Source organism: Chelon labrosus, assembly GCF_963514085.1.
Source record: "Chelon labrosus genome assembly, chromosome: 12".
Lineage (NCBI taxonomy): Eukaryota > Metazoa > Chordata > Actinopteri > Mugiliformes > Mugilidae > Chelon > Chelon labrosus.
The window spans coordinates 20,837,568-20,862,753 of record NC_140345.1 but is presented as its reverse complement, the minus strand read 5'-3'; the positions used below and the strand labels follow the sequence as shown (position 1 = coordinate 20,862,753).

The window sequence follows — 25,186 nt, the reverse complement described above, 5'->3', positions numbered from 1 at the left end:
TGCACTGATGTGTTCCCTTTCATTGGGTGGGCACATAAATGAATTACCTACTCTGCTCTGCTGTGAGACACTTACCATTCACCGTAATGTTAGTTCACCCATATATATATATATATATATATATTTTTTTTTTAGAGCTTCATGCCTAACTGATCTGGAAATAAACTAAAACTAAAACTAAAATTAGCTTTTTTTTAATTTCTCAAAATAACATTTTTTTTTATTTTATTTCTTTCTGTGACAGAGCAGACTTTCAGTCTCTTTTATTAGTATACACTGAATCGGTAGTGCAGACTCATTAATCCCAGGGCAGAAATAAAAATACAAAGTTTCTCTTAAAAATAGTCTATAAGAATTATTTCTTATTATATACGTCATTAGCATACAGTACGATTTTCAAAATACCACTGTAGTACAATATTCACAATAAAATAAATAAATAAAATAAAAAACGTATTGAGGATGCTGAGGCGGTCGCTGATTGGTCAGTCCCCCTTTACGCAGCCGCATCACACATCCACTTCCTTTCCCCCGGAGCAAAGATGGCGGAGTACGACCTCACCACCAAAATTGCCCACTTTTTAGACCGTCATCTCGTTTTTCCACTGCTGGAGTTCCTGTCTGTAAAAGAGGTACGACAAACATTAACGCGGAAACACATCGGTACATGCTTTTGCTGTTTTGAACGAACAATATACGTGTTTTGAGCTGTTGTTAAGACCATCCACGCTTAGGAGTTGGCCACATTTTCTTCCTTTGTGTAAAGGTGCGTCACTTCAACCGGAAAAAAAGTCGGAAGGGTGGCAGCGTGCATTCAAAATAAAGGTCGAGAAACACAATGCACAATTAAAATTAAACACAGTCGAGGAGAACTAAATAGAAAACTGCGGAATAAATATTAGCGATTCATCAGCCGTGAAGTTAAGCATTTAGGAAATCTTACTAGATAACATATTAGCCACCATATTGTGACAGATTTTAATTGAGTTCATATTTTGAAAAGATTGTATCGGAAGTTGTGTTTTTTTCAATGCGAGTAGCTTTACGCCGGTTAAGCTGGGTTCGCGCTGTTCGTTCACATGATAGTGGGAGTGCACGTTTTGTAAACTCAGAACAGCCCGTTGTATGCAGTTGTTGGGCGGTGCTTCCGCACAGAATATCATTCTGTAGGTCAGCGTTGTAACCTCCCAACCGGGATACGCTGGGCAATGAAACATTCATAAAAGCGCTCGCCGGGACAATGCTAACTCTTGAAAGCTAATCAAGTGTTTAATTTGTGATAATAAAACATGAGAGTAGAGTGGATACGGGTTGGAGGCTTGGATTAGAAGCTGGAAAATATTTATTTAACAAGTTTAATCAGTTAACACGACTATTGAGGCCAACTGACTCCCGCCATGTTCATTTAGTGTATATGCTAACCTCGAGGTTAAGGAAGCTAACATCTGGTTCCCTTACGCTGACTGATACCTTTATATCAACACAATTGCTGTTACAAACACGCTGTAATAGCAAATAGGTTGTAGTAAGTTAAGCTGAAGGTTATTATAATAACAGCCAACATGCCAACCTTATGGGTCATCCAGTACAAATGTGGTTTGTTAGACATACTAAATAATTGTTAGCTTTTGAAGGCTGAGGCAGTTCACCTAACCACGAGGGGTCGTGGGGACTATTAAGACATTGCCGGAAGTTATGGAAAACATTGGCTAATTTTGCTTTGCCTTGTTATAATTATTAAATTAGAAACATCGTTTATAAGTCTTTGTAACATGGTCTGGACCTCCCAGTTGGATAGTAATGTACAAAACATCTACTCAGCTCTGTTCTGTATTATTTACTGTTTTTAGATCTACAATGAGCAGGAGCTGCTTCATGGAAAACTGGACCTCCTCAGTGACACGAACATGGTGGACTTCGCCATGGACGTGTACAGAAGCCTTTATTTGGATAAGGAAATTCCCCATAGTAAGTGTGGTGGATACGCTCACGCACACACAAATGCACACAAAGCCAAGGAACATATTAATATTGCTTGGTAGACATCATAAAGGGCTGCTGCACTACACCATCCACTCCATTCGTTGGATTGATTTAGCAGTAAACGTTGTTTTACAGCGTTTTCAGTTCTGACTTATACAGACCGTGTACATGCTGGTTGATAGTGTTGCTGTAGCTAATGGCTTTCTTTATCCTGCCCCTGTGTCAGCGCTGAGGGAGAAGAGGACGGAGGTTGTGGCCCAGCTAAAGCAGCTGCAGTCAGAGACGGAACCCATCGTGAAAATCTTTGAGGACCCTGAGACAACGAGGCAGATGCAGTCCACCAGGTAAAGCCTGTCATTTTTGTTTTTAGTTTTTTTAAATCAACGCTAATGTATTTCTTGTTAGCTGTTTGACACAAGACAAGGCTGGATTTGTAAAACCTGTTACTTGAAATAGTTGACGCACAGCAGTATTGCAAAAGGATTTCATGGAACTGCATTTTAAATTAAAATTTATTTAAAATTTATTTCCTCAGCGAGGTCAGCAAAGACAAAAGAAGGAAAAAAAGCCAGATGCATAATGTCGTGGTGAACGTTATTAAAACTTTGGTCATCGTCCGCCTTAATCCTTTTCTTTGTTTCTTGATGAGACTACGTACAGTTCATCAAAAGCATTATCATTTGTCTCCTCTCAGTTTGTGCTTGTGCTGCACCCATTTTGCTTCAGTAAGCCATAAATTCGCTGGAACCGTTATGTGGGATTTGAAGCCTGATGATGGCAAAATTGACAAAGCTCTCGCCTGTGTTATTTTTTTTAGTTTGCTGTCTGTGTGTAATAAGGAGGAAATCTTTTGGATGGAAGGAGGAATAATGTGTCTGTCTTCAATTACAGTGACAAAAAAAATCTCATACAATATTTTAAAACAATAGGAAACGCATCTGGTGTCAATGAACAATTGTCTGTCAAGCCAAAGAACATGCAAAAGTCTTATTCAACCATTATGGTTTTAATCAGCATATGCTTAATGAAATTTCTGTTTTTAACAATTCTGGATCACAGGTTGATCCAATACTAGGCATGAGAACGGGCTTGAAATTTGAATCCGGGTGCTTTTTCCATTGGTGTCACATAGATTCAGACACATCTACAAAATAAAACCTCGTCTTTTTTTTTCTTTTTTTTTTTTTATATTAAAATGCTAGCCAATAGGCCTCTAACCTTTATCAACCTCAACTACGTTTACTTGGATAGTATATTGTCAACCCGAGAGATTCCACTGCAGTGCATCAGATCTGCGGGAAATATAACAGAAGAAATATTTTTTTCCCAACTTCACTGACAATACTGAATTCACTTAACGGAAGAACATACACCAATATAGATTCACAATTTCAACAGCACTACTCTGCATTGTTTCAAGTTTCGTTTTGGAGCTTTTTGTTTTAACAACTTATTTTTTACTATCTTCATTTTTATTTCTATGGGAGAAACTGATCGCCATGTGGAACGAGTATGCGCATAACTATATCTATTCAAACCAAAGAGAAACGATCAAATCAAGTGTTTACATGGTTATTATGTGCCAATATTTTCCTATACACCATTGTGATGTCCTCATCTCGCAGATGGCTCTTTGACATATTTAGTTCTGGCTGTAGTCTTTGTAGAGAGACACATGTGCACTAGCTGGTGGTACTGTTAAGTTTTTAGATCCGTGTTCGTGCAATGCGCAGCAGGCTAACATTCCATACTGCAAGAAAGTCGCCCTGGAGCTTATGGAAACCATCCATCTCAAGCCTCCAAGCACAGACAACCTGTCTTGGAGGGAAGAATCCCGCCTCAGCCTAAACAAAATTTCATTTAGCCCACATCACAAATGTTCCACACTCATCCATTCCCATTATAAAAGTGAACTTACCCTAGAAACACACATAGTTTCAATGTGGTGTCCACATAAATAGATTTTAGGTCACAGGCAAAGTTGTAAAATGCATTTGGGATAAAACCGTTTAGAAGAGCCAGTGCATTCCTTTATTTTGACAAACCCATAGAGACGCAGTGGCTGTGCTGAGAAATAAGTATTCACTTTATTCACCAGACATAATTTGTTAGACATGGCTTGCATAGATTTGTAGCAGCCAAACCAAATGTAATAAACAGCCCATCACACTGTTTTAAAAGTGAAATGATCTTCGTTTATGCATGGCCCTTGATTTAGACCAGAAGTGGAAAAATATACCTGAATGAGGCTCTAAACACCAGGATGTCAGCCAAACGGCGACTCAATTTAAATGGTCTCTAACTGCAGGAACTGTCTTTTCTTTTTTTCAGAGATGGACGAATGCTCTTTGACTATCTGGCAGAAAAGCACAACGTAAGTTGGCCTGATTTGCTGACATCTCACTTCTTCACTGCATTTCCCATGGCTCTTGTGTGAACCCATGGTTGTTTTAGGGGCAAAGTGGGAGGGACTGGCTGAGCAAGGAAATGCAGAATTACTTCCCAAAACCCTTAACTCATTTTCGGGGTTTGTATGGCTTGCACAAATTCTGTGGACATTTACATTCTGTGGTGAATTGTTAAGAATAAACGGAGTAGCTCGGGACTCGTGGATAGAGCCGCAAGAATGCCGGAGCTTCTATATTTACCGTGATGTTTGGCTTCTTACCCTCCCCTCTATGGGTCCCCTCCCACTCCGGTATCCCGCTGACCTGCATGCTGTCCTCAGTGCGCCTCCAGACAACCCAGGCTCAGGCCCCTCATCCTGCTGTGTGAATGGCTTGGGCGGCCCAAGGCACCCGCTGCCTGTCACGGTTGTACTGAATCTTAGTGAATGGCCTGACGTCAGTGCGTGCTTCTTTGAGATGATGGACTTCAAGTAGGCCTGAAACGATAGCCCTATATCTACCTATGCATTTCTAATTCAGTTCATATGACCACTTCTTGGCAAAATACAACTGATATGGTTTAGCAGTGCCACCACGTAAGGGAAATTGCTTTACTGCTGCAAATAAACATGAAATTAAAATCCGATTTGCAATCCATTTGAGGTTATCAAAAAATATTTATCGCCACAGCTGCATCAAATTACAGCACAAGCGTGATGTTTGAACTGAAAATATCCCTTCAGTATTGTTGACTGGGTCTGACAATGATTCCTATTTTCTCAGTTTGCGATATTGATACTCTTGTATTGTGTTTCTCTTCAAGTTTCGTCAGGAGTACTTAGATACGCTGTACAGATACGCCAAGTTCCAGTACGAGTGTGGAAACTATTCCGGAGCCGCAGAATACCTCTACTTCTTCCGTGTCTTGGTAAGCCTTCAACTCTTGTCACACACATTCAACACAGTCCCACTTTTGCTGATAACTGTTGACCTCATCTTACTTAACAGACTGTCTGTTGTATTTTACCAACCTCCCGTATGTTCTAAATAAAGGCACATTCTGACGTATTAGAATTGAACATAACATTTCGTTTGCCAGATTGTTTTTAATTCCTCAAAAGGCCAGTGCTCTCATAGGAGAGGAAAAGAACACTTAGAATTAATTGAATGTGAAAAGCTTACGTCATTGCCTATTCAATTCCCTGCACGTCTTCTGTATTAGGAGGAGGCGGCTGCTCTAGGACTTGAGTAGGATCTTTTACTGGGCCAAGTGATCAGTGGCGGACTGCATAATCTGTCTGTAGTCTTCTCACGGGCTGGGCCTCAGTAGACAGCTTATTGATTTGAGTGCTGTGGCCAGAGAGTCCCTAGTCACGACTTCTGAGCCTGTGTGTTTAGTTATGCAAGGCATCTCTTAGTTAGCATCAAGAGAATTACATGTTTGTAAGGTGCTTCTAAAAGGGTTTATGCTTGTGATGGACAGTCAGAATAAAATGTATATTATTAATAGCTGTCTTTATCAGACTGATCTTCCTTGCAATTTAACTGATTGTGAGGACAAATACAAATGTTTTAAAATAGCAAAAACCGGCATAATCTTTTTAATGATGCTTGCATTCACTCCCCCTATATTATCTATAAAGAAAAAGATGTGTCGCCTAGATTCTCATATTTGTGGCCGCTGTCCCTTTTCTCTCATGGTGTGTTAAGAATATCGGTGAAAATACTCAACTACATTTATAAAACCCTTTAAAAACAACACAGTTGGCCAAAGTGCTGTACACAGACATGAGAACAAATAAAACACATTAAAGAATTAGAAACACTTTCAGTGGTTATATGAAGCCACAAACTGACACCCGACCCTTGTTGATGGCATGACGTGCAACAAATCAAAGCTGACCAGGCGTCAACCAATCGCGTGTCTGTTTCAGATTTCAGATTACAGATTTAACCCTAACCCAATTCAAATCGATCTTCATTTAAAGATCCAATATGGACTCATAATATCCTCTTACCGATTTAAAAATAAATAAATAGAATGCTATTTCTCGCATCCTCTTGGTGCGTTTGGCATGACTAGTCCACGTAGTCACGTGTGAGGGAGATACAAAACGTGACAGACACTACAACCCTGAGAGCACCTGGAAAGCTGTTGTGTGGCAGCACATTTTGAAATATCGCTAAATAAATAGAATCGGGACCCTGCAAAATCAGTAGTGATACTAAAATACCAAAATAATGATGATTTTGTGTTAGACAAGCTTGAAAACTGAAGACTTAACATTCAATAGCAAGTTACTGTAGATACCAGTGCAATAGGAATCACACAAGCATAAACAACACCAGCACTAAGTCATGAAATGTGGGTTGTGTGGTAACTATTGCACTTTTGTCCCTTTACATAATAATAATAATAAAAAATAAATAAATAAATACAAACGTACCTACCAATGGAAACTGGAAGTTAAGAGAAGATCGCCTGGACACAAGAACTAATCTTAGACTTCTTTATTAAGAGTGGAATGAATGACGTGACCTGCTCCATGACTATGGGACTTGTATCCAAGGTGACTGGTGTTGCTTTCAGTTGCTGCCTATTCTGATGCTGGCTTCAGGGTCACATCTAGTGCATCTTTAAGCTAATCCCCTGTTGACTTATGTTATTGCTCCATTTGGAATAAATCCAAATTTCCAGCACGAATGTAGCTCCGTTTTTACTCTTTACTGCGTTATCTTGCATCAAGTGTTTGTAAGTTCAGCTCAAGTAATGTCTCAAAATGACCAAAGGAATCAGCCTGCATAGTCCGTGGTTTCCAAGTGTCACTCACTTGTCCTCTAGCCTTTGTTTGTGTTTGGTTCACCCTGTAGCTTTGTGGTTAAGCAAGGACTCGTGCCAAAGCCCGCCCTGAAAGAATGGGCTGGAATAAAATCAACATTTTGTCTGATTGTTGGAATGAAAAACATCAAGGCTATCTTTTATTTCTATTCTAATGGGCATGTGATACCGCATTGCGTCGCTTGTTGTCTTTCGGATGTCGGTGACTCTAGCTAGTTGTGCACTTTGCCAAAGTGTCCCCTCCTGAAAAACTTGGCAGTGACTCTGAGCGACGATGAACCCTACCACCAACCCTCTTAACCTCAAGCAGTTGGGTCGTTCATTTGATGGGCACTTGACTGATGTGCTCACATTTGTAAAAGGAAGAGATGCGTCTAAGGAAAGATGATTCTTCCAATCTTTCCATGTCCACTCTCTCCCAAAAAAGCATCATAGCAAACTCCTCAAAAGCTTGGGATGGATCCCACTGTTCCAACAGCAGTTATTTATGGCTTTGCAACTCCGTCTGAACACACTAAAATTGCTCTAATTGTTGTTCGAAGTCCAGCATAGAATTATTTTTTTTTCTTGTTTTAACTCCTCAAATGGTCAGATCCCTCATTTTAAGTTCTTGCCAGATCAGGCGCTGTAACTAGATATCTGTTGCTTACTCCTGACAATGCAAGAGGCTTTTTAGAAGGGGGGAAAGGTAGAAATGGATTTCATTAGTGGGAGTCTGTGTACTGCTCTCCCCCCTCCTCTCTTTTCAGTGTTTTTCTGGACCTCCCATCCTCACAGGCCCCTTGTCTGTCTCTCCCTCCCCCGTATGGGAGAGGTGAGGCTCCATAAAGTCATTTAACGTGGGAAACCCAGTCAATTAAACGAAGGAAGCCAGCCTTGCAAAATCCATGCCTCAGGTCTTGTTACAGTGTGGCCTAGCCCGAAAAGAGCAACTTATTCATATCATCACTTAATGCAGGGATTGAATGTTAAGAATAAAGATTGAGTATCCCGACGGATCCCCAGCACAGTAAATTTATTGTTGCTGGTCAGTCAGCGAAAATGTGCCCATTTCACAAACCAATGGAAACTTAAGGTAACTGCTGGAAAAACCCAGGTATTGAAACTTTTCTAGCGTGGCCACTAGTGAAAGCCAGACTGTGTGTGTGTAGAAAGCTGCCATAATGACCTGGAGGTCAGCCAAACGTAGCAGGCAGGGACTTCCAAGAGAGGAAAAAAATAGCAAACAAAACAAAACACTTCAACAGACGAGGCGCTGACCTTTCTACCGGCAGAGTAGGCAGTTTCTCCTCTCAAGAGTTACAATACTGATCTTTCTTGTGACTTCTGTTCTTAAAAAAAATTCATTGTACACCTGAGTTGTGCTCTGTGATCAAAGACTGCTTCTGTGAGTGGACAGATGGACACACCATCTTATTGTGTTCTCCTTCGGGGGAATACCAAAAGAGATTTTCCAAATATTTTCCCCTTGCCTGCCCTTTGTCTCGTGTAATAGCAACTTGTTGAAATGTTATCAGCCTGGTTACCAATTTATAGGGTTCCAGCGGAAACCTGCTTTTTTCTTTTTTCACGTTTCCTCTAGTTGTACATCTGTCGTGTCTCACAGTCTATTTAAGTGGCTGTCCAGCAGCATACGGGGGTGTGCGGTTAGCATCTAGATTTCTCTGGACGCTCAGCAGACACCCACCCTGACTTCCTGCTTGACTCATGTCACTGCGTCTGGTGTTTGGTGTTATCATGAACCGCCGTGGCGCAGAGTTTCCCATGAGCCCTAGGGTGTAGTCCGATGTCCACTACCGAGTGATTGTGCTGCTGAGGTTCAGAGGCATTCCCAACCTGTGTTTCATTACCTGGGTGTTTTGTTTGTTTTAGCCTGTTTTGGAAATCAGAAACAGTAGCCTGCAACATGTTTCAGAGTAATTATCCTCACAAAGATGTGTCTTGTTAGCGTCGGTTCGTATTTCAGCCTAATTACTCTGTGATAACGGAGTTGGATGGAAATTGGTGCAATTATTGTTCTCATGTCTGAAGGATGACTGGATGAATGGGTATACTCCACTGCATCCAACTCCTTTAATTATTCAGAAAACAATGGGGACATGTGCTCCAAATATGCATTTATGCAATGAGATGATACTTGGCAGCAAATGTGGTTTTAACAAACCCCAAGGTGTATTTAATGATCCATCTAACCTGTCTGTAAAGCTTCATTCGCATAGCATGACATGATTTAATCTATTTATCCAAGGAGCACTATCCTACTGCTACCGTTGCCAGTTCAAAAGTGATTTGGTTGATGTATGGAAGCAGATGTTGCTCAATAGTCCGCCAGCCAATATGAGAAGACTCTTAATTCTATTTGGTCTGCAATTTAAAGTGGAAAAACACTTGCTTCATATGTGGAGGTGATTCATCAGATTTTAACAAGTGCAACCATATCATCTGTTCTCAAGGTCCCGTCTACGGACAGGAATGCCCTGAACTCGCTGTGGGGTAAACTGGCCTCTGAGATCCTGATGCAGAACTGGGAGGCAGCCATGGAGGACCTCACCCGCCTGAGAGAGACTATCGATAACAACGTAAATGCCCCACTTCTCAGAATTTGATACCGCATTTAGATTCCCTTACATAGACTCCCATATTGACATTTCACTTGCAGTACAGCTCTGCTGTGGCATTTTATTTCTGACCACACGCACTCATCTGACTACTTAAGAACTTGGATTAGAGTATGAAGTCGTTGTAGGTATGCCAGTGCTATTTAGAAAGCAAGCACACGACTTCTTTTCTCTTGCAACTTATCGAAGAATAACACGGCTTTTATGTAACTGGTGAAATGTATTTGTGATAAAATTAATTTTTATTTTTTTTGTCTGTGTTTTCTGCGCCTCTTTTGCACCTGCCTTCCCGTCTTTACTCCTGCTCAACTGGATTTTTATCTGGGTTCTTGTCCAGTCTGTCAGCTCCCCGCTCCAGTCTCTCCAGCAAAGGACTTGGCTCATTCACTGGTCTCTCTTTGTGTTCTTCAACCACCCCAAGGGAAGAGACAATATTATCGAGCTCTTTCTGTATCAGCCACAGTAAGTAACATTTATATTACTTGTTATTTTTTTTCTTCAGTATTTTCACTTGTTCCTTTACACACAGGAAAACTGAAAACTGTCGATAGAGTACAAGGAAGTAGTTGTAAAGATCAGATACCTTTCCGCAAAACAATGGCAACACAACAGTTCACCAAAAGCTGCCTTGTTACGCTTCTGAGATAATGTGGCCGCACTTATTTGTGCATTTTGAGAGTGGCTGTTACTGACAGTTTTTACAGTTATGTTGTGACCTTTTGTATTTATGTTTCTGATGTTTTACGGGTGTGGTTTGGATTTATAAACTGCTGTATTAAAATAATTCAGTCATTTTATAGCGTGATCTTGATTTAGAGAAAGCTATTTGCTTTACGAACACATTTTTGGGCAGTGGGCTTCTTCGTGAACCCTGCTGGTATTTTCAAAGTGGTTTCAGAAGTGTGTGTTTTCGTGTGGTCTGTTTACTCTCCAAGTGGAGAACCAGGCCATGTGTATCGCAGATCGGAAACTTTACACACTGCGTTAAAATTTGCACACCACCTATTTTGATGTCGTAGCTCCCTCCCCGTGTTCTGATTGCAGGCTTGTATAATTGTACAGATGATTGGCCTCCACAGACAGTATGACAGGCGACCACAACACAGCGCACTCAAATGTCTGGTTCCCTGAATTTTACTCAGTTTTTAATTTTATTGTGGATGATTAAGGAGGCCTGCCCAATAATTACTCATGAAAAGCTCACCCAACCATCTGTTTGGACAAACTGAGGTAGTTTTGTGTGCTTTGCAGTTTCACAGTGTATAAACCTCATGTTTTCCCCACTGAGGCTTGGCTTGGCTCTTGTTTCCCATCTCTTGACCAGCACTTCCTTTGGCTGAAGTCGGTGACCAGTGGCTGGCCTTCAGCTCCACATTTGACCTTCTTTACCCCTGCAGTCAGCAGATGTTGATCCACAGCTTTGTTTGTGTACTACTGAGAGACTGAGAGACAGACCTTAGGGGGAATAATATTGAAAGAGGAACCTCAACACAGGTGCAAACCGGGTGTACACTTCTGCAGTGGTACATTCTGAGTGGCTTGATTGCCAAAATCACTTGTTCACTTGTTGGGCACGATATTCTTCTCCAGGCGTACTGTGAAATTGGACCTTGTTTCCCTATCCATCCTCTGTGTTCTCCCACAGCCCCCCTTTGAACTGAGGAAATCTGAACTCACACTTGATTTCTTGGCTCTATGCCTCAGTAGCATCTTCAGAAAACCAGTGCAAGGCCGCTTGTTGTCCCAGAACTGCAAAAAAATAAAATAAATAAAAAGTACCCTAAGTGGGGTAGGGTGAATGCCCCAAGAAAGATATGGTACAGTGATTCATGCAAGATTGCTTGTTATTGGAGCCCCCAGGAGAGTGAGTAGGTGTAAGTTAATCAGGAACACAGCGTGGAGCATTGCGGTCTTCCACGGGAGTCAAGCAACTACAAAGGGAGGGAGGGAGCTCTCCTAAAACCAGGCAGACGAGGGCTTTGCCAAGTAGCCCACTGCCGTTTTTAGTCTCGACATCACAACTGCCACAGGTTCCCTGTCCCTTTAATTGATTCTGGCTAATTAAACTGTTGTCAGCACTGTTTCTCTGAACGCCATGTGTTTCTCCTGCCCGTTGCTATGGGAGACCAGAAGGGGCCCACTCCACTACTTCCTCTTTTCAGATTTAATTTGGTCAGAGAGAGGATTTGGGTGGCGAGTGAAGTTTAAAGATGGATATTTAGAAGCCAGTAAGGAGTTTTTTTTTTTTTTGTTGATCCAGGTAGTGTTAACTGATCACCATGACGACAAGTAAAGTGGTGTTTATGTACGGACCGAACAGAGAGAACACAGGGTCCAGAGCTGGCGTGGGATTAGAATTGGCCTGTAACAGCGTTGCGTCTCTTGTGTTCAGCCCTTGGCAAGTTGACCTGTGGTTGAAGCATCAGTCTCTCATGGATTCTGTTTCAGCTACTGGGCAGGTCCGTGCTCACTGATCTATATCTTCTTGCCAGGGTTTCCTTTTCCTTCCCCCTTTCCTAGGACACTAATGAAAGAGACGGCTTAAAGCTGGGATCCTATGAGCAGCAAGGAAGGTCCTCTTAGGACATTTATCTGTTTAGCTGCAAAGGCTATTTCTCTGTTCGGAAATGCCAGGAGGCCGATAAGCAGCTAAAATGTTATATTGTGTGTCCTTGTAAAGAGCATGTCCTTGCTAACATTGGTCTCATAAGTGATTACTTTTATCCTCCTTCATTCTAGATACCTCAATGCTATCCAGACTATGTGCCCCCACATCTTGCGTTACCTGACTACAGCGGTCATCACAAACAAGGATGTCCGTAAGCGCCGGCAGGTTCTGAAGGATCTGGTGAAGGTCATACAGCAGGTAAAAAATAAATAAATAAATAAATAAAAAAAATCGCTTCAGCCACGGGTGTTTACGAAGTGCACACGGTTATTAGGTCATTGCTCATTGACTATACTGGCTTTGAAGGATGAGTAACTGACCATGTAACTTAATAGGCTTGCCAACACTTCCTTTAATCACAGGGGGTCTTTATTAAAGTTTGGATCCAGCTGGGCAAAGCCTTGAATCCATTATTTCTGATGAATGGAAGTCAATTGACTTACTGTCCACAAATGACGGTAGCTACTTCCTAGATCTAGGGGTCCATTTTGGTGGTAATCATTAAAAGATGTGGTCAGTGCCTCACAGCAGGTTGAACCCATTCTCTGAGTTATATCGGTTATATTAAACTTTTGTGCCCATCAAGAGGTGATTTGGAGTACATTATTGTCAGCACTGTCAATAGTTTTTGTGTTTTACTTTATGTTTTGTGTGACAATTCACTCACAGATGTTAGGTTTGAAATAACATTCTTCAGTTATTGTGTCAAACCATGAATCTCATTCAGTTTTGCTATATTTACCGGATATCTCAATATATGTCTGCTTTATCCGCATCTTAAGATTGATATGCCAGTACTTATTTTTAAGAAAGAAGTATTTGGAATTAATAATTGATTTTGTTTCTTCAGGAGTCTTACACCTACAAAGATCCAATCACAGAGTTTGTGGAGTGCCTCTACGTGAACTTTGACTTTGACAGTGCTCAGAAGAAACTCAGGGAGTGTGAGTCGGTGAGTAACCTCTACAGTAATCTCATCAGCGTTCATTTCGGCCTTTTCCTCCCAAACTACGAGAATCTGTTGGTCTTAGTTTACTGTGCGTCTCCGTGAAAATACAGAGAGTTCTGAAGACCCCCGTACTGAGGGTCAGACTCCCGAACTTTCACATAGAACCTCGTAGTAAACATGGTTAGTAATCATGTGATCTCTGTCTGACCTTTGCCATGTTCACACAGAGATTCTGTTCGCTGGGTTTGTGCGTGGGTCCAGTGCAGACAAAACTGTTCCTTGTATCACATTGTCAGATATAGAGGTTTCCTTGGACACGTTATGACTCAGGCTTCAGTCAGATTTTACTATGGCCTGTAATTGACCCATCAGGCTAGTAGTTAACAGTAAAAGCTTTATAAGCAAAAGTCTCCGCAGAGGCGTGCAGACACTCGTTTTAAAGGGAGAGATTTGTCATAGCTCTGCTGTTTGCAGCATTTATTTCACTTTTGGTTTGTAAATGGCTCAAAGTAAGTGTAGTCCATGTGAAAATAGAATAGGAGTAGCATATAGTGAAGGTCATGTTTGTCTGTTGACTACAAAGCTGAACAGAATGTGAATAGTGTGACGTGATTTTTTTTTTTCTGGAACCCCTCTTCCTGATAAAGTTAATTTTCTTCAAAGAACATGAGTCTGAGAACTGTCTGTTTAGTAATAACTTGCGGTAGAAAAAAAAAAAAGGCACTTGCTGAATGAAGGCTCACCATAATTGTAGAGTGATGACACTTGGTGGTGTGGATGTATTAGTGCTATTTGTTCAACATTTATTGAGCTGCTCAGCCCTCTCCATATCCATGACCTATGTGTATGTAACATGTAGTTCACCCAGTTTTGACTAAATATTTTGAACAATACAATGATATAAAGTAAAACAGCACAACAAACAACATCATATAAAATTAACCAACCTGGGTTGGTTGTAGTAAGGTGGACTGAATCACCTTGAAAGTGGGTGAAAATGTGTAATGGAGGAACAATAGCCACATCACCTTATAGAACAACACAACAGCCTAAATAATTAAAAACTAGCTAGATAAGCTTTTCTCTGGCAGTTAAAATTGCCTAAAGTGTTAAAGTACCTCACCAATGTATTATGTGTATCATAGAAATTCAATAATTCAATAATAATAACGATTACACTCCTGTCTTTATCATAAAACCAGATATTTTTCTGTTTGGTAAGGAAGCAGTTATCTTCTCTGCCTTTGGTGACTTTACTCCAACTTCAGTGCAATACTGTGATTCATTGGCAGCACTGTAGTCAAATAAACTTCAGACCCTCTCGTAGAAAAACTGCTCCCTTACACCACTTAGAGCTCAAAAACTACACCAGTTTTGGACAATAATGGTAAACACCTGTTCCAGACAATAATAATAATTTATGGCAAATCATTTGTTGCGTTGGTAGCCTGTAAATTGGATTCTGGACACGTTCAGCGCACAGTAATCAAATCTAAAAAGAGAGCAGGTGTCCTAGTCGACCATTATACTATATATGTGCATTTTATGTAACTTTATCTCCTTGTTCATTCTCTGCATACACACTGTAATTTGGCTTTTCCCAGATGACCTGATAATTTGGAACTGCGGAGGAATAAAAAGCTAAAATTGGGGTTATTTGGCCCCTTTTTCATCTTTCGCCTCTTGCCGATAAACGTTCGAAATGAAAAACATCTGGCCCGATCAAATGGCTCTTTCCCCAGAGTCTATGTTTATAACTCATGTCAGTGGTATACTGAAGTTTCCATTTTATTTTAACCTATTCTTTTAAATAATACAAAGAGTCCTCCACTTTCCAAATCACTCTTTAACAAGTGAAGAAGTTATAAACAAACATAAACCATATTTATTTTTTACTTGGTTATACCCTCAATCTGTGCACGGTCAGAAAAAAATGCAAAGCATGTTCCAAGAGAAAATTAGATTTTTCCTGTGCAAAGGCCTCCAGAGGCCACCTCCAAATGATGACATGTACTATCAACAATATAAGAGCTGTATCCTATTTCTGCCAAGACGTGACACACGCCCTCAATCAACGACCTTGTTAAACACTTGTATGCACTTTTAAGGAACTCTTGGGGTTGGTCCTGACCTCGCCTCGTGGGGTTCTGTTTACAGAGACTCTACTGTGGGCAAAACAGATGCTCAAACCCAACTTCCTGTTGAGTTAGGGTCAAAGTTATTCCAGGTGCTCTCAATGCTAGCCTACCCATCAGTCGAATCAGAGCATGTCCAGTAGACCCAAAAGCCCTCTATTGACCTTGTCCAATTCACAAGCAGGTCTAGCGAGATGGGTGGTTCCCAAACTGTTTAACAGCACCTTTAATGCATTACCTGTAATGGTCTGCAAACATTTTCACGAAATGGTCTTGTTTGAAGTCGGTAATGCATTTTTCCCCTGCAGAATTTCACACGCAGGCCTTTGAAAAGCAGGTTATTTCAGAGTTAAAGAGATGTATCACAGACCGTGAAGTGATTGAGGTAAATGGATACCCCATTGGGATAGGCTCTCGTCTTGATGAGCAATTGCAATGCATCAATTTTGAGCCACTGAGAAGAGTGGCACCCATCTATTTACTGATTGCTGTAATAGCAAGGTATGGGTATTGTTTTCAGCACTCCTGTCTTCAGTTTACTGTACCCGCTACAATAGTTTGAGCCAAGTGCTTTCAAATGTGGAGTTTAGCTTGGTTTAAATTGTCCTTTTCAGGCTCTACAAGTTCTTTTTTGTTTCTTTCCCACTCCACCCAAATCTGGAATCACTGTCAGATGTTAGATTCTTGCATGTCAAAGAATGAAAAGTATAGGCCTACCTATAGCCAGGCCCTTAGATTGCGTATAAATGGGCTCTGCAAGCCCCTTTCAAAATTTGTTTAAGCTTTGTGGTCTGAATCCCAGATGACAATAATTAGGGCACTTAACTGTTCAAAGTTTAGATAAGCATTGTCATAGCCGATATGTGTGTTGCCCCCGATAGTACCATGTAGTTGGGTCTCATTCAACCAGAACTTTGGGCAGATGGCAAATTTCTAAGCTTAAGCAAACAAAGAACTAGTAAGAACTTTTGAAGAAGGAGGTCTGTGATGTGAACTGGCTCTCACTGGAGATTTGGAATGCAGCAAGCACTGAGAAATGCAACCATTTCACACAGTGGTATATTTGGGGGCCATAGCTGGGTCATGAACATTTACAGTAGATGAAGAAGATGAATCTGCCATATGCAGCACTGTCTGCATCTGTATTTCGTATTGTAACTAGTAGGAATGTCCCAATCAAGTTTTACATCCCCCTGATTTCAATCTTGATCATTTTGATATTAAGTATTGGCCCAACTGAGTCTTGATTTGATTACTTGTCAATCAACAGTGTAGCTTATATTAACTGCCAAACTAAAAGTATAATGGTTCTGATCACAAAGCAACACTTTTAAGTTGGACGGTTTTAACAAAATTAATAACCAGCTAACAACTCAAATATCGTTCTAATTATTTGGTGTATTTTACAAAATGCTGTCTGCCTGCCTTCGTTGTGCAGTTTCTACCTTCTTAGATTCACGTCTTCGTACCATGATAGGTATTAGATAGATATTAGACTGGCTTCACTTCTGCTCCTTGCAAAACTCCACAGTGGTGAGGGGAAAAGGCAGGAGAGCCACTGCGTCAAACATTTTGGAACCGGTCCCTTTATTTTTCTTTCTCAGTGCAACAGATAAGCACACTGCCTTTGTTAAGATGCTCGACAACAACATAAAACGTTCCACTTCTTGGTATTTAAACGTTACCCTGTGTACAGACAGCAGTGTAGTTTTCACGCGACAGAAGAAGTGTTAAAGTTTGGTTTTGTTATTTGCTCAGTCATATCCAATCATTTTAAAAAACGCCCGGATCGTCCCCCTTTAGGACTAGCGGTGCTGTAGTTGTTGGGTCATGGAAGCTGTGAAATTTTAGACACCATGCATTGGAAAGTTGACACTGATCCAGATGACCAGTGATGAATCATTGACAGTGTGGTCATCCCTGTGCTTCGCTCTTTTCCTAATGTATTGTCTCATTTGCTGGTAGTTTGTGTTTGATTGGAAGTGCTTGGTATTGCTTTAAAACTTTTTGGTTCCTCGCTTGTACTCTCACTACCAAAATCAGATTGGAACCTTGTTTGAGAGAATAAAATTTCTTAAGAGGTAGACTGATTGAAACTCCCCACCCATGATTTTCCACTGATGTTCAGTCTGATCCAGGACTTCTGTGCGATTCTAACAGTTTAACTTTTTGGCTTGCCCCATGCACTGACAGAAATAAGGGTTGGTATAATATGTTCTGTAAAATACTCTTGTGTAACATGCTTTCTGTCTCTTAGGTCCTTGTGAATGACTTCTTCCTGGTTGCTTGCCTGGAGGACTTCATTGAGAATGCCCGACTCTTCATCTTTGAGACCTTCTGCAGGATTCACCAGTGCATCAGCATCAGGTTCGCCGCTCTATACAATCCAAACACAATGCATTTGCAAGCTGTTAACTTCTTATTGGTGTTGCTGTATGGTGACACACACACATTGGACAGGGAAATTCAGACAGACATCCCCAGGAAGCACTATTTGCTGTCACTAGACTTTTTAACTAGACAAAAAAAGCAGGAAGTAAGAACATTTGCTCAGTGATTAGCGGAATCTTCCTCACAGATAAGTGTTTATTGGCCTGTCCACACACATCCATGCTGACCCCACACATCTTGGGGATTAGGTATTATGACGTTTAACTGCTTCCAGGTCTCCATAGGTTCCTCGGCATGCTAAACTTTTAAGACCACCTGTCCGAGACCATTTCACAGACTGCTTTCTCTCAGGAAGAGGTCAGGGTTTAGATTTTTTTTTTTTTTTTTTGGACGTTCCCAGCTGCTCCAGTGCACTGAAACGTTTTAACTCTCCTCATTGGCTAAATGAAGGTCACAACACTCTTTAGGTCACAACTGGCTGCAAGTTTGAAATTCAGTTTAGTTACATTAAAATAAAATTGACCTTGGACACATCCCCAAAACCAAGAAATTTGGTAAATGCTAATTATAGTGAGCATTAGCGGGGAGAAACTAAAGATTATAGTAATTGTATGCAATTAAGAAAGATTATAGGATTTGGATGACTCTTTACATCAATTTTAGAGAGTGACAAAGATAAAAGACAGAGCATTCACCCTTCCGAGCAATTAATCCCCATTTTTGTATGGGTATCTAATCTCTAATGTTAGGAAGTTCATATGTTATTCAGTTTTTGATCCTGCTCCTGACTAATTTACAGTACAAATTTTCCACTCCTTTGTGAAATCACTATACTACCCCTCAGGCATACTGTGAATGCGAAAGATTTGAAGGAAGGTCTGCATTTCAAAAGTTGTCCACTTGCACATGATGCTCAGTGGAAAGAGGGAATGAATTACTTCTGTTGACTTGAAAATGATTGCATTGACTGTTATGTAGAGCTGTGGAGGTCTGTAGTCAAGGTTGAACTGTGGAACATGATCGGGCCCTGTCGAAATCTCCAATTGCAGATTGTCTGGAATTGATTAGGAGTCCTGGTTCTTTTTGGCAGACTTACTGCAATTGGATCCATTTACTTGTTAAGGACCACAAAGGTTAGTGGTAAGACTGAAAGAGGAAGTCAAACGGTGATTTTTCTACTTTTCACCTTTTGTTTGTGTCCTCTGCTCTCCACGCGTTGGGGTAACTGAAGCTGGAACACAAAGGAACATTCTCAGGGATTTCCGTGTTTATTTTTGGGGGTCTTATGTGAATGGACAGATCAAGTCTATTTTTGACAGACACCCAAATTCCGAATCGTTAGTCCTCCACCCAGAAGCCTTCTGCACCCAAGCGTGGATTCATATGAATTCGATGGCTGTTTTTAATGAGGACATTTTTACAGCTGTTGGCCATGACGGTTTCACAGATATTCAGCTCGCCTTTTGCCCACAGCTCGGGACACAGAAGTAGACCAGGGGTTGGCGTATTTCAGTTATTTTATGCAATAAAATCTTATGTAAAACGTACTGTAGGCAGTGAAATTGTGATTCATCCTGCACTCGTAATTGCCTACACACACGTCCTTTAGTCTAGACTTTTCAGTGTCTCAAGTGTGTGTTTCCAATTTAGCTTTGTTTTCCTTGTTTGATTTACAGACTTTATTTCCTTAGTCCTTCCCTGAGTGTTTCAGTGGCAAGACCCTGCATTGACCTCAGACGCACACTTGTCCTTTGACATTTTGCGACGTGATCATTTGGGCAGTTGTTTTCCCCCTGTCATCACTGGATTGTATTTGTACTCAACAGCTCACTAGCAGTTGGAAGGAGTGTCTTGAGTATTTGGATGTAACACTGAAGATCTTTCCACCTCACAATTGAGTCATTAAAAAGACCACACCATCATTTCGGTTTCCCCGAAAAATCAATTTTACCCCAAGCTGAAAGTGAGGTTGCTCCAAATGGCTTGGAGTCTCCCAAACGCTATCATATGTTAGTGTTTAACAATGCATTCATTTTAGGCCAGCCATGTTAAGAAGGGGGCTACTTTGGACGAGAATCCCCCATCCTCCTCTCTCCCCTAACCGAGTTAGACCCCAGTGCCTGACCCCTCTCTTCAAGTGTGAGGTTGGTATTGAGACTCACAGGAGTCCCCTAGCCTGAAGTCGAAAGCTCGGGAGCCAGAGTGAGTAAGGGGTCGAAACGAAAGTGATCCCTCTCCCCCAAGGAACAGGATCATGGTTTTGTAAAACGAAACCAGTCATGGAGGCTGTCTGCTTGGCTTAAGGGCCAATGGATGTCAATAGTATAGGTTGTTTAAGTCCCTCTCACATCTCCCTCCTTCTGTCTCTTTTTATCTTCCCCTCTTCCCTTACTTCTTAGTTCTAAATAGGTCTAGCTGTTGAAGAAATCTCTCAAAGACAATAAGATAAAGCAACTTTGCTCTGATATACAAATGTGCTTCCTGGGAGGAAAACATTACCAGACTTTATATCATAAATTAGATTAGAGGACTTTGACTGGTACAGGCCAAGGCCCTGGGCCTTTTGGGGCACTCTGTGTTCCTGTGTTATGCTGCACAAAGCATGTTGAGAGGGGTTAGGGGTTAGTTTAAGTCCCTGGCGAGGAAACCAGATCATGTTTGTTTTGATCACCATATCTGACCTGGACTTGACTGACATGTGCCCCCACTTTAGTGAATTGTCAAACAAAACACCCACAGTACCCCTGTGCAGCAGTCACTTAATCGGTGGGGTAAAATTGGAACCAATAACAAATTTCATTCGGGTTTGCCTGAGATTATTTGATTGTTAGGTAAATAACAGAAGAATGTTTGTGAATGTCAGTGGCTATGATTGGGTGCTATACATGTGGTACTATCCAAAAATGTCAGGCACTTCAGATGTTTATGTTAATGTAGCTTATGTTGAACCACAGAGCCTGAAACATAAAGAACAAGAAGACCTGATACACACTGGTCCCCACAGATCTTTTACGTTTTTGTTGAAATGACATCAAACTAAAAACTTTTAGTTTTCATTAAACCATCCGTATGAGCTTCTTTCCAATGCATCATTTGCTTTACATTAGCTACAGTTGGGCCTGCACGTGTCACTCTGCAGTCGCCGACATGTGTTATCCATCACAACTTGCGTCATTAGACAACACTTTTTCAAACTTGTTAGGTCCGCAATAATGATCCATAGGAGTAATTTTGTTGTCAAGCATCATTTTCCACACATTTTGATGAGCTGAAGTGTAATCAGCTGTCCAGCAGAGCTAGTGTTACTTGGTTTGTTGGTGTGAGTGACGGGTTCATTAGCCTCCCGGTATTGTTTTCGCTCCTCTGGGCGGCTGGCATCCTCATTTATCTGTTCCCAACTGGTGTTTTTCTATGCCGCTATCCACCTTCTCCATCACTTCTTTGTGGTGAAAGTGTCGAAAGATGTGCGTTGTCACTTTGAGGCCAAACCCTATTTTCCTCATTATGCTGAGGTAATGCTCTTTATTTGTTGTTTATGCTTTTAATTCCCCATCCAGACGCTGACATCATTTCACTACGCTTCTTTATGTGGTTTTGCCACCATTTGACCGACATTCATGGGTTAGAATGTGTCAGTCTTTTTTTTTTTTGTGTGTGTTTTTCTTTTTAAGCCATGAGGTAAGACAGACATTTCCCAAAAAGAATTGCTTCCCACCAAAAGAATGTCTTGAATAAGCCCGTCAGAGTGAAAGTTAAAATCAGTAAAGGTGGTTGGGGATCTGTTTGCAGAGCCATGGCGTGAGAAGTGGTCTGGGTGGATTCTAGCTTATTCATTGGAGTCTCACAAAATGTGATTAATGGACCAGGAAGTGATAATTAGTGGCGTAAATTGTTTTTATATAGGCCTTATAACCTCTATTTTTGGTGTAAACACACACACAGACCCTACACAATGACAAATTTGTAACCTTAGCTAACTTGGTACTGGTTTTTCAGAAGTGGGAAGGCTGGGTGTCTTTCTTTTGAGATTGGAGGTGGGGTTGCCGTAGTAATTCTGAGCAGTGCACGAGGCGGTTGAGGATATTTATTGGGGCCCTGATATGAAATGTGGTAGGCGTGGAGGGTGGTGGGGGTCAGACAAGAGGAAGGGGGCAGGAAACGTTGGGGGAAGGGGGTCTCGATGGGGGTATTGAGGGGGTCTAGTTATTTTGAAAGCCACAAGGGAAGCCAGCTGCAGTGGGGAAAGCTTTGGATCAAAGATTGCCAGCCACCCTCATGCCTCCCCTCCCTCTGCTGTGACACATCTACGTCTTGCCGTATCAAAGAGCAACCCAGTGTCCAAGCTGGCTTTTATTTTCGGGGACAGTGTGTCATGACGAGCTTTAGCAACCAGGTGGAGGAGAGTGCGTGTCCTGGAAGCAGAGGTTCCCAAAAAAAAATAAAAAATTTAAAGGTTAAGCAGCCAAGAGGCTCACAACATGGGGTAGTCCCTGCACTTCTAACCGAGCTATTATTACAAGTCTGTAAATCAAGCTCCCATTAGTAGAGGACCATTAGAAGTGTTTTTCGGGTGCGCTTTGTGTTTTACACTTTGCGCCTGAAGCACAATATGTCCACAATCAAGTGGAAATGGTAACTAGTCACTTGGCCCTTAATGTGAAACATCCATCATAATGTAGTGTAGTATTAACTAAGAGTTATTTGGTGCTATTACATATTTCATGCATGAATCAGTGGAGCACGGACAGCACCTCAGTTGAATAGAAGTCTGTTTGAAAACGTTTAATCTTACCTAGGGTTTGTAATGTCAGTGATTTAACAAAGCACTACAAATTGCCCACATATTTTTGCAATGAAAGAGGTACTGTTTTAGTACTAACGGCGGTAACTTCAGGGGCAGTTATATTAAGAAACTTCCTGCCCAAGACATTTTTACATAATGTTCACTGGTAGTAGCTCTACAATGCTGTACTTCAGCAGAGCTAAATGCTACTGCTTCCATTGACAATGCTGTCGCAGGTGTAACGTTTATCTTAGTTCAGCCTAATGGCATGATAAAATGGATGATAGCACTTTGATGGTCAAACGAAAATTTGAACCTAACAGCCTGGCAGACGTATCCTCAGGGAACTCTCAGTGTCTTTACAACGTCGAGCATCAATCCATCGGGAAGATTTTGTAATAATCATTCATGACCAAACCAGCTTAGAGTTCCCTGCCTCTTTGTTTTCTCAATAGCATGCTGGCAGACAAGCTGAACATGACTCCAGAGGAGGCTGAGAGATGGATCGTCAACCTCATCCGCAACGCCAGGCTGGATGCCAAGATAGACTCCAAACTGGTGGGAATTTCTGTCTTCTTCTTGAATCCGTCCGCACAGTGCTTAACAAATAATTCAAGATTTTTCAAACAAACCCTTGAGAACGAGAGGTTTCTTTTAGAGCCTTGTTTTGTGTGACCTTTAAAGAAGCTTAGTTCTGATTATGTTTTAAGGGCTTCGTAACCATGTTTTCTGAGCCTCGTTACGCACCCTTTGTGAGGCTCTTGTTGAAGCTACATGTTTTGGCATCCACATCACAACAGTTCTCTGTAATCAGCAAATCACAGCCCAGTCCTCCAGAATGACATAGAATTATCTAGATATGCGTACAGTAGAAATGAATAGGACCCATGCAACTTGTAGTTGGTGCTTGTAGAGTGGTGTCTCTGCAAGACCAAATGCGATTAGCTTATTGGCATTATGTTGAGTTTGTTGAACATTTTCATCCATATTTCTAGGGCCATGTGGTCATGGGGAACAACGCCATATCGCCTTACCAGCAGGTGATTGAGAAGACCAAGAGCCTCTCGTTCCGCAGCCAAATGTTGACCATGAACATTGAGAAAAAGCAGGCCCACAGCAACAGAAACGAGGTGAGTAATGCGCAAACTGTACATTCAAAATGCACGCTCCTGAGCTTGTCGCTGTAGGGCAGGCAAAACCCCACTCAACTGATCAGACTGAAGGTCAACCCGAACTCAGGGCAGTTCAAAGCACCTCGAACGATGAGCTCAGAAGAACAAGGCTGAAGAATGTTGATGAACAACCGTCAACAAAAGCTCTCTTTACACGAAATAAGCCAGTAAGAGCAAGTTTAACAGAGCTAATGCTTTCATCCCTCCATTGCTCTTCAAAGGCCTAATGACAAGGTAGATTTCAAACAACCATAAAACGAGACCTTAGCTCAGTGACTCAGCTCGGCAGCATAAATAAGGTGGACCCTCACTCTGGCTTTTGATGAACATTACTCAAAGCCTGGAGTTCCCTGCACTTAGGACCTACTGCAGATGTCTGGCTCAGGGTCCAGTCACCCCATTTAAGCCTGTTATTGGTGTTGACCTTGTGCGTTGTCGTGGTATGTCGACTGTTCAAATACTACAGCTAAACACTGTGTCATAGTACTCTGAAGTGGAGCCGTTCCTTCACACGACTCCCCTCTCCTTGAAGACTTCGTCGCCTGTCAGAGCAGACCGACGAGTCCCTCGGCCGACACTTGACGCCACCAAGGCCGCCGAGTTACAACAGACATGTTAAATGTTCACTTTTTAACCGTGCAGCTCTTGAGTATCTTTTGATGTGCTCAGTTACCCTCCTCCCTATTGTTGGAATATCTGCAGGAGGAGCGCAGTGCTGCCATAACCCTGTCCTGTAAAAAAGCAAAGGTCTCCCTCATTAAGGAGTTTTTGTAATTAGACAAAAGAGGCTGCAAACAACTCGCAGAGAACTATTACATCCTGCTGTCCTCAAGGCTACAAATCACTTACATATAGAGAACATTTACTGCCTGCCATCTGGGCCGGCTGTCAGCTCTCACAGGCACCCAGCACTCACGAACAGAACACACACATTACACTCTCCTGACAAGGGAAACGTCAGCATTTAACTGCTTGCACATGTATGTAACTTTTTCACATTTCCCGCAATCAACAACAAAACTTTGTTTTGATTGGTCCCAGTGATCTGCAAATGCTCTAATTTGATGTTTTCTTCATGCTTTTCTTGCAGACACCAAACTGGGCTGGTCAGGAATCTGGATTTTAGCAACACAGCGCGAGACGGATCCTCCTGCCCATTGTGTTACATCTTTTTTCCTACACTTGTCTCTCAAGGAGCATAGTACTGTTTTGCACTTGGTTCAAGTCATCACCAATTCAATAAAAGTGACCAGCAAAACCA

At 41.5% G+C, this 25,186-nt stretch overlaps 1 protein-coding gene across 1 annotated transcript; it reads left to right on the top strand.

Moving 5' to 3' along the window:
- The first annotated feature begins 501 nt into the window (after nt 1–501).
- Nucleotides 502–25,186, top strand: eif3ea (eukaryotic translation initiation factor 3, subunit E, a). The gene is made up of 13 exons (XM_084557182.1): nt 502–632; nt 1,851–1,968; nt 2,210–2,327; nt 4,315–4,357; nt 5,194–5,298; nt 9,663–9,788; nt 10,165–10,289; nt 12,567–12,693; nt 13,346–13,447; nt 17,837–17,946; nt 23,209–23,311; nt 23,749–23,883; nt 25,016–25,186. The coding sequence occupies exons 1-13, from the start codon at nt 543–545 to the stop codon at nt 25,049–25,051; spliced, it is 1,338 nt and encodes a 445-aa protein (XP_084413308.1). The 5' UTR covers nt 502–542; the 3' UTR covers nt 25,052–25,186.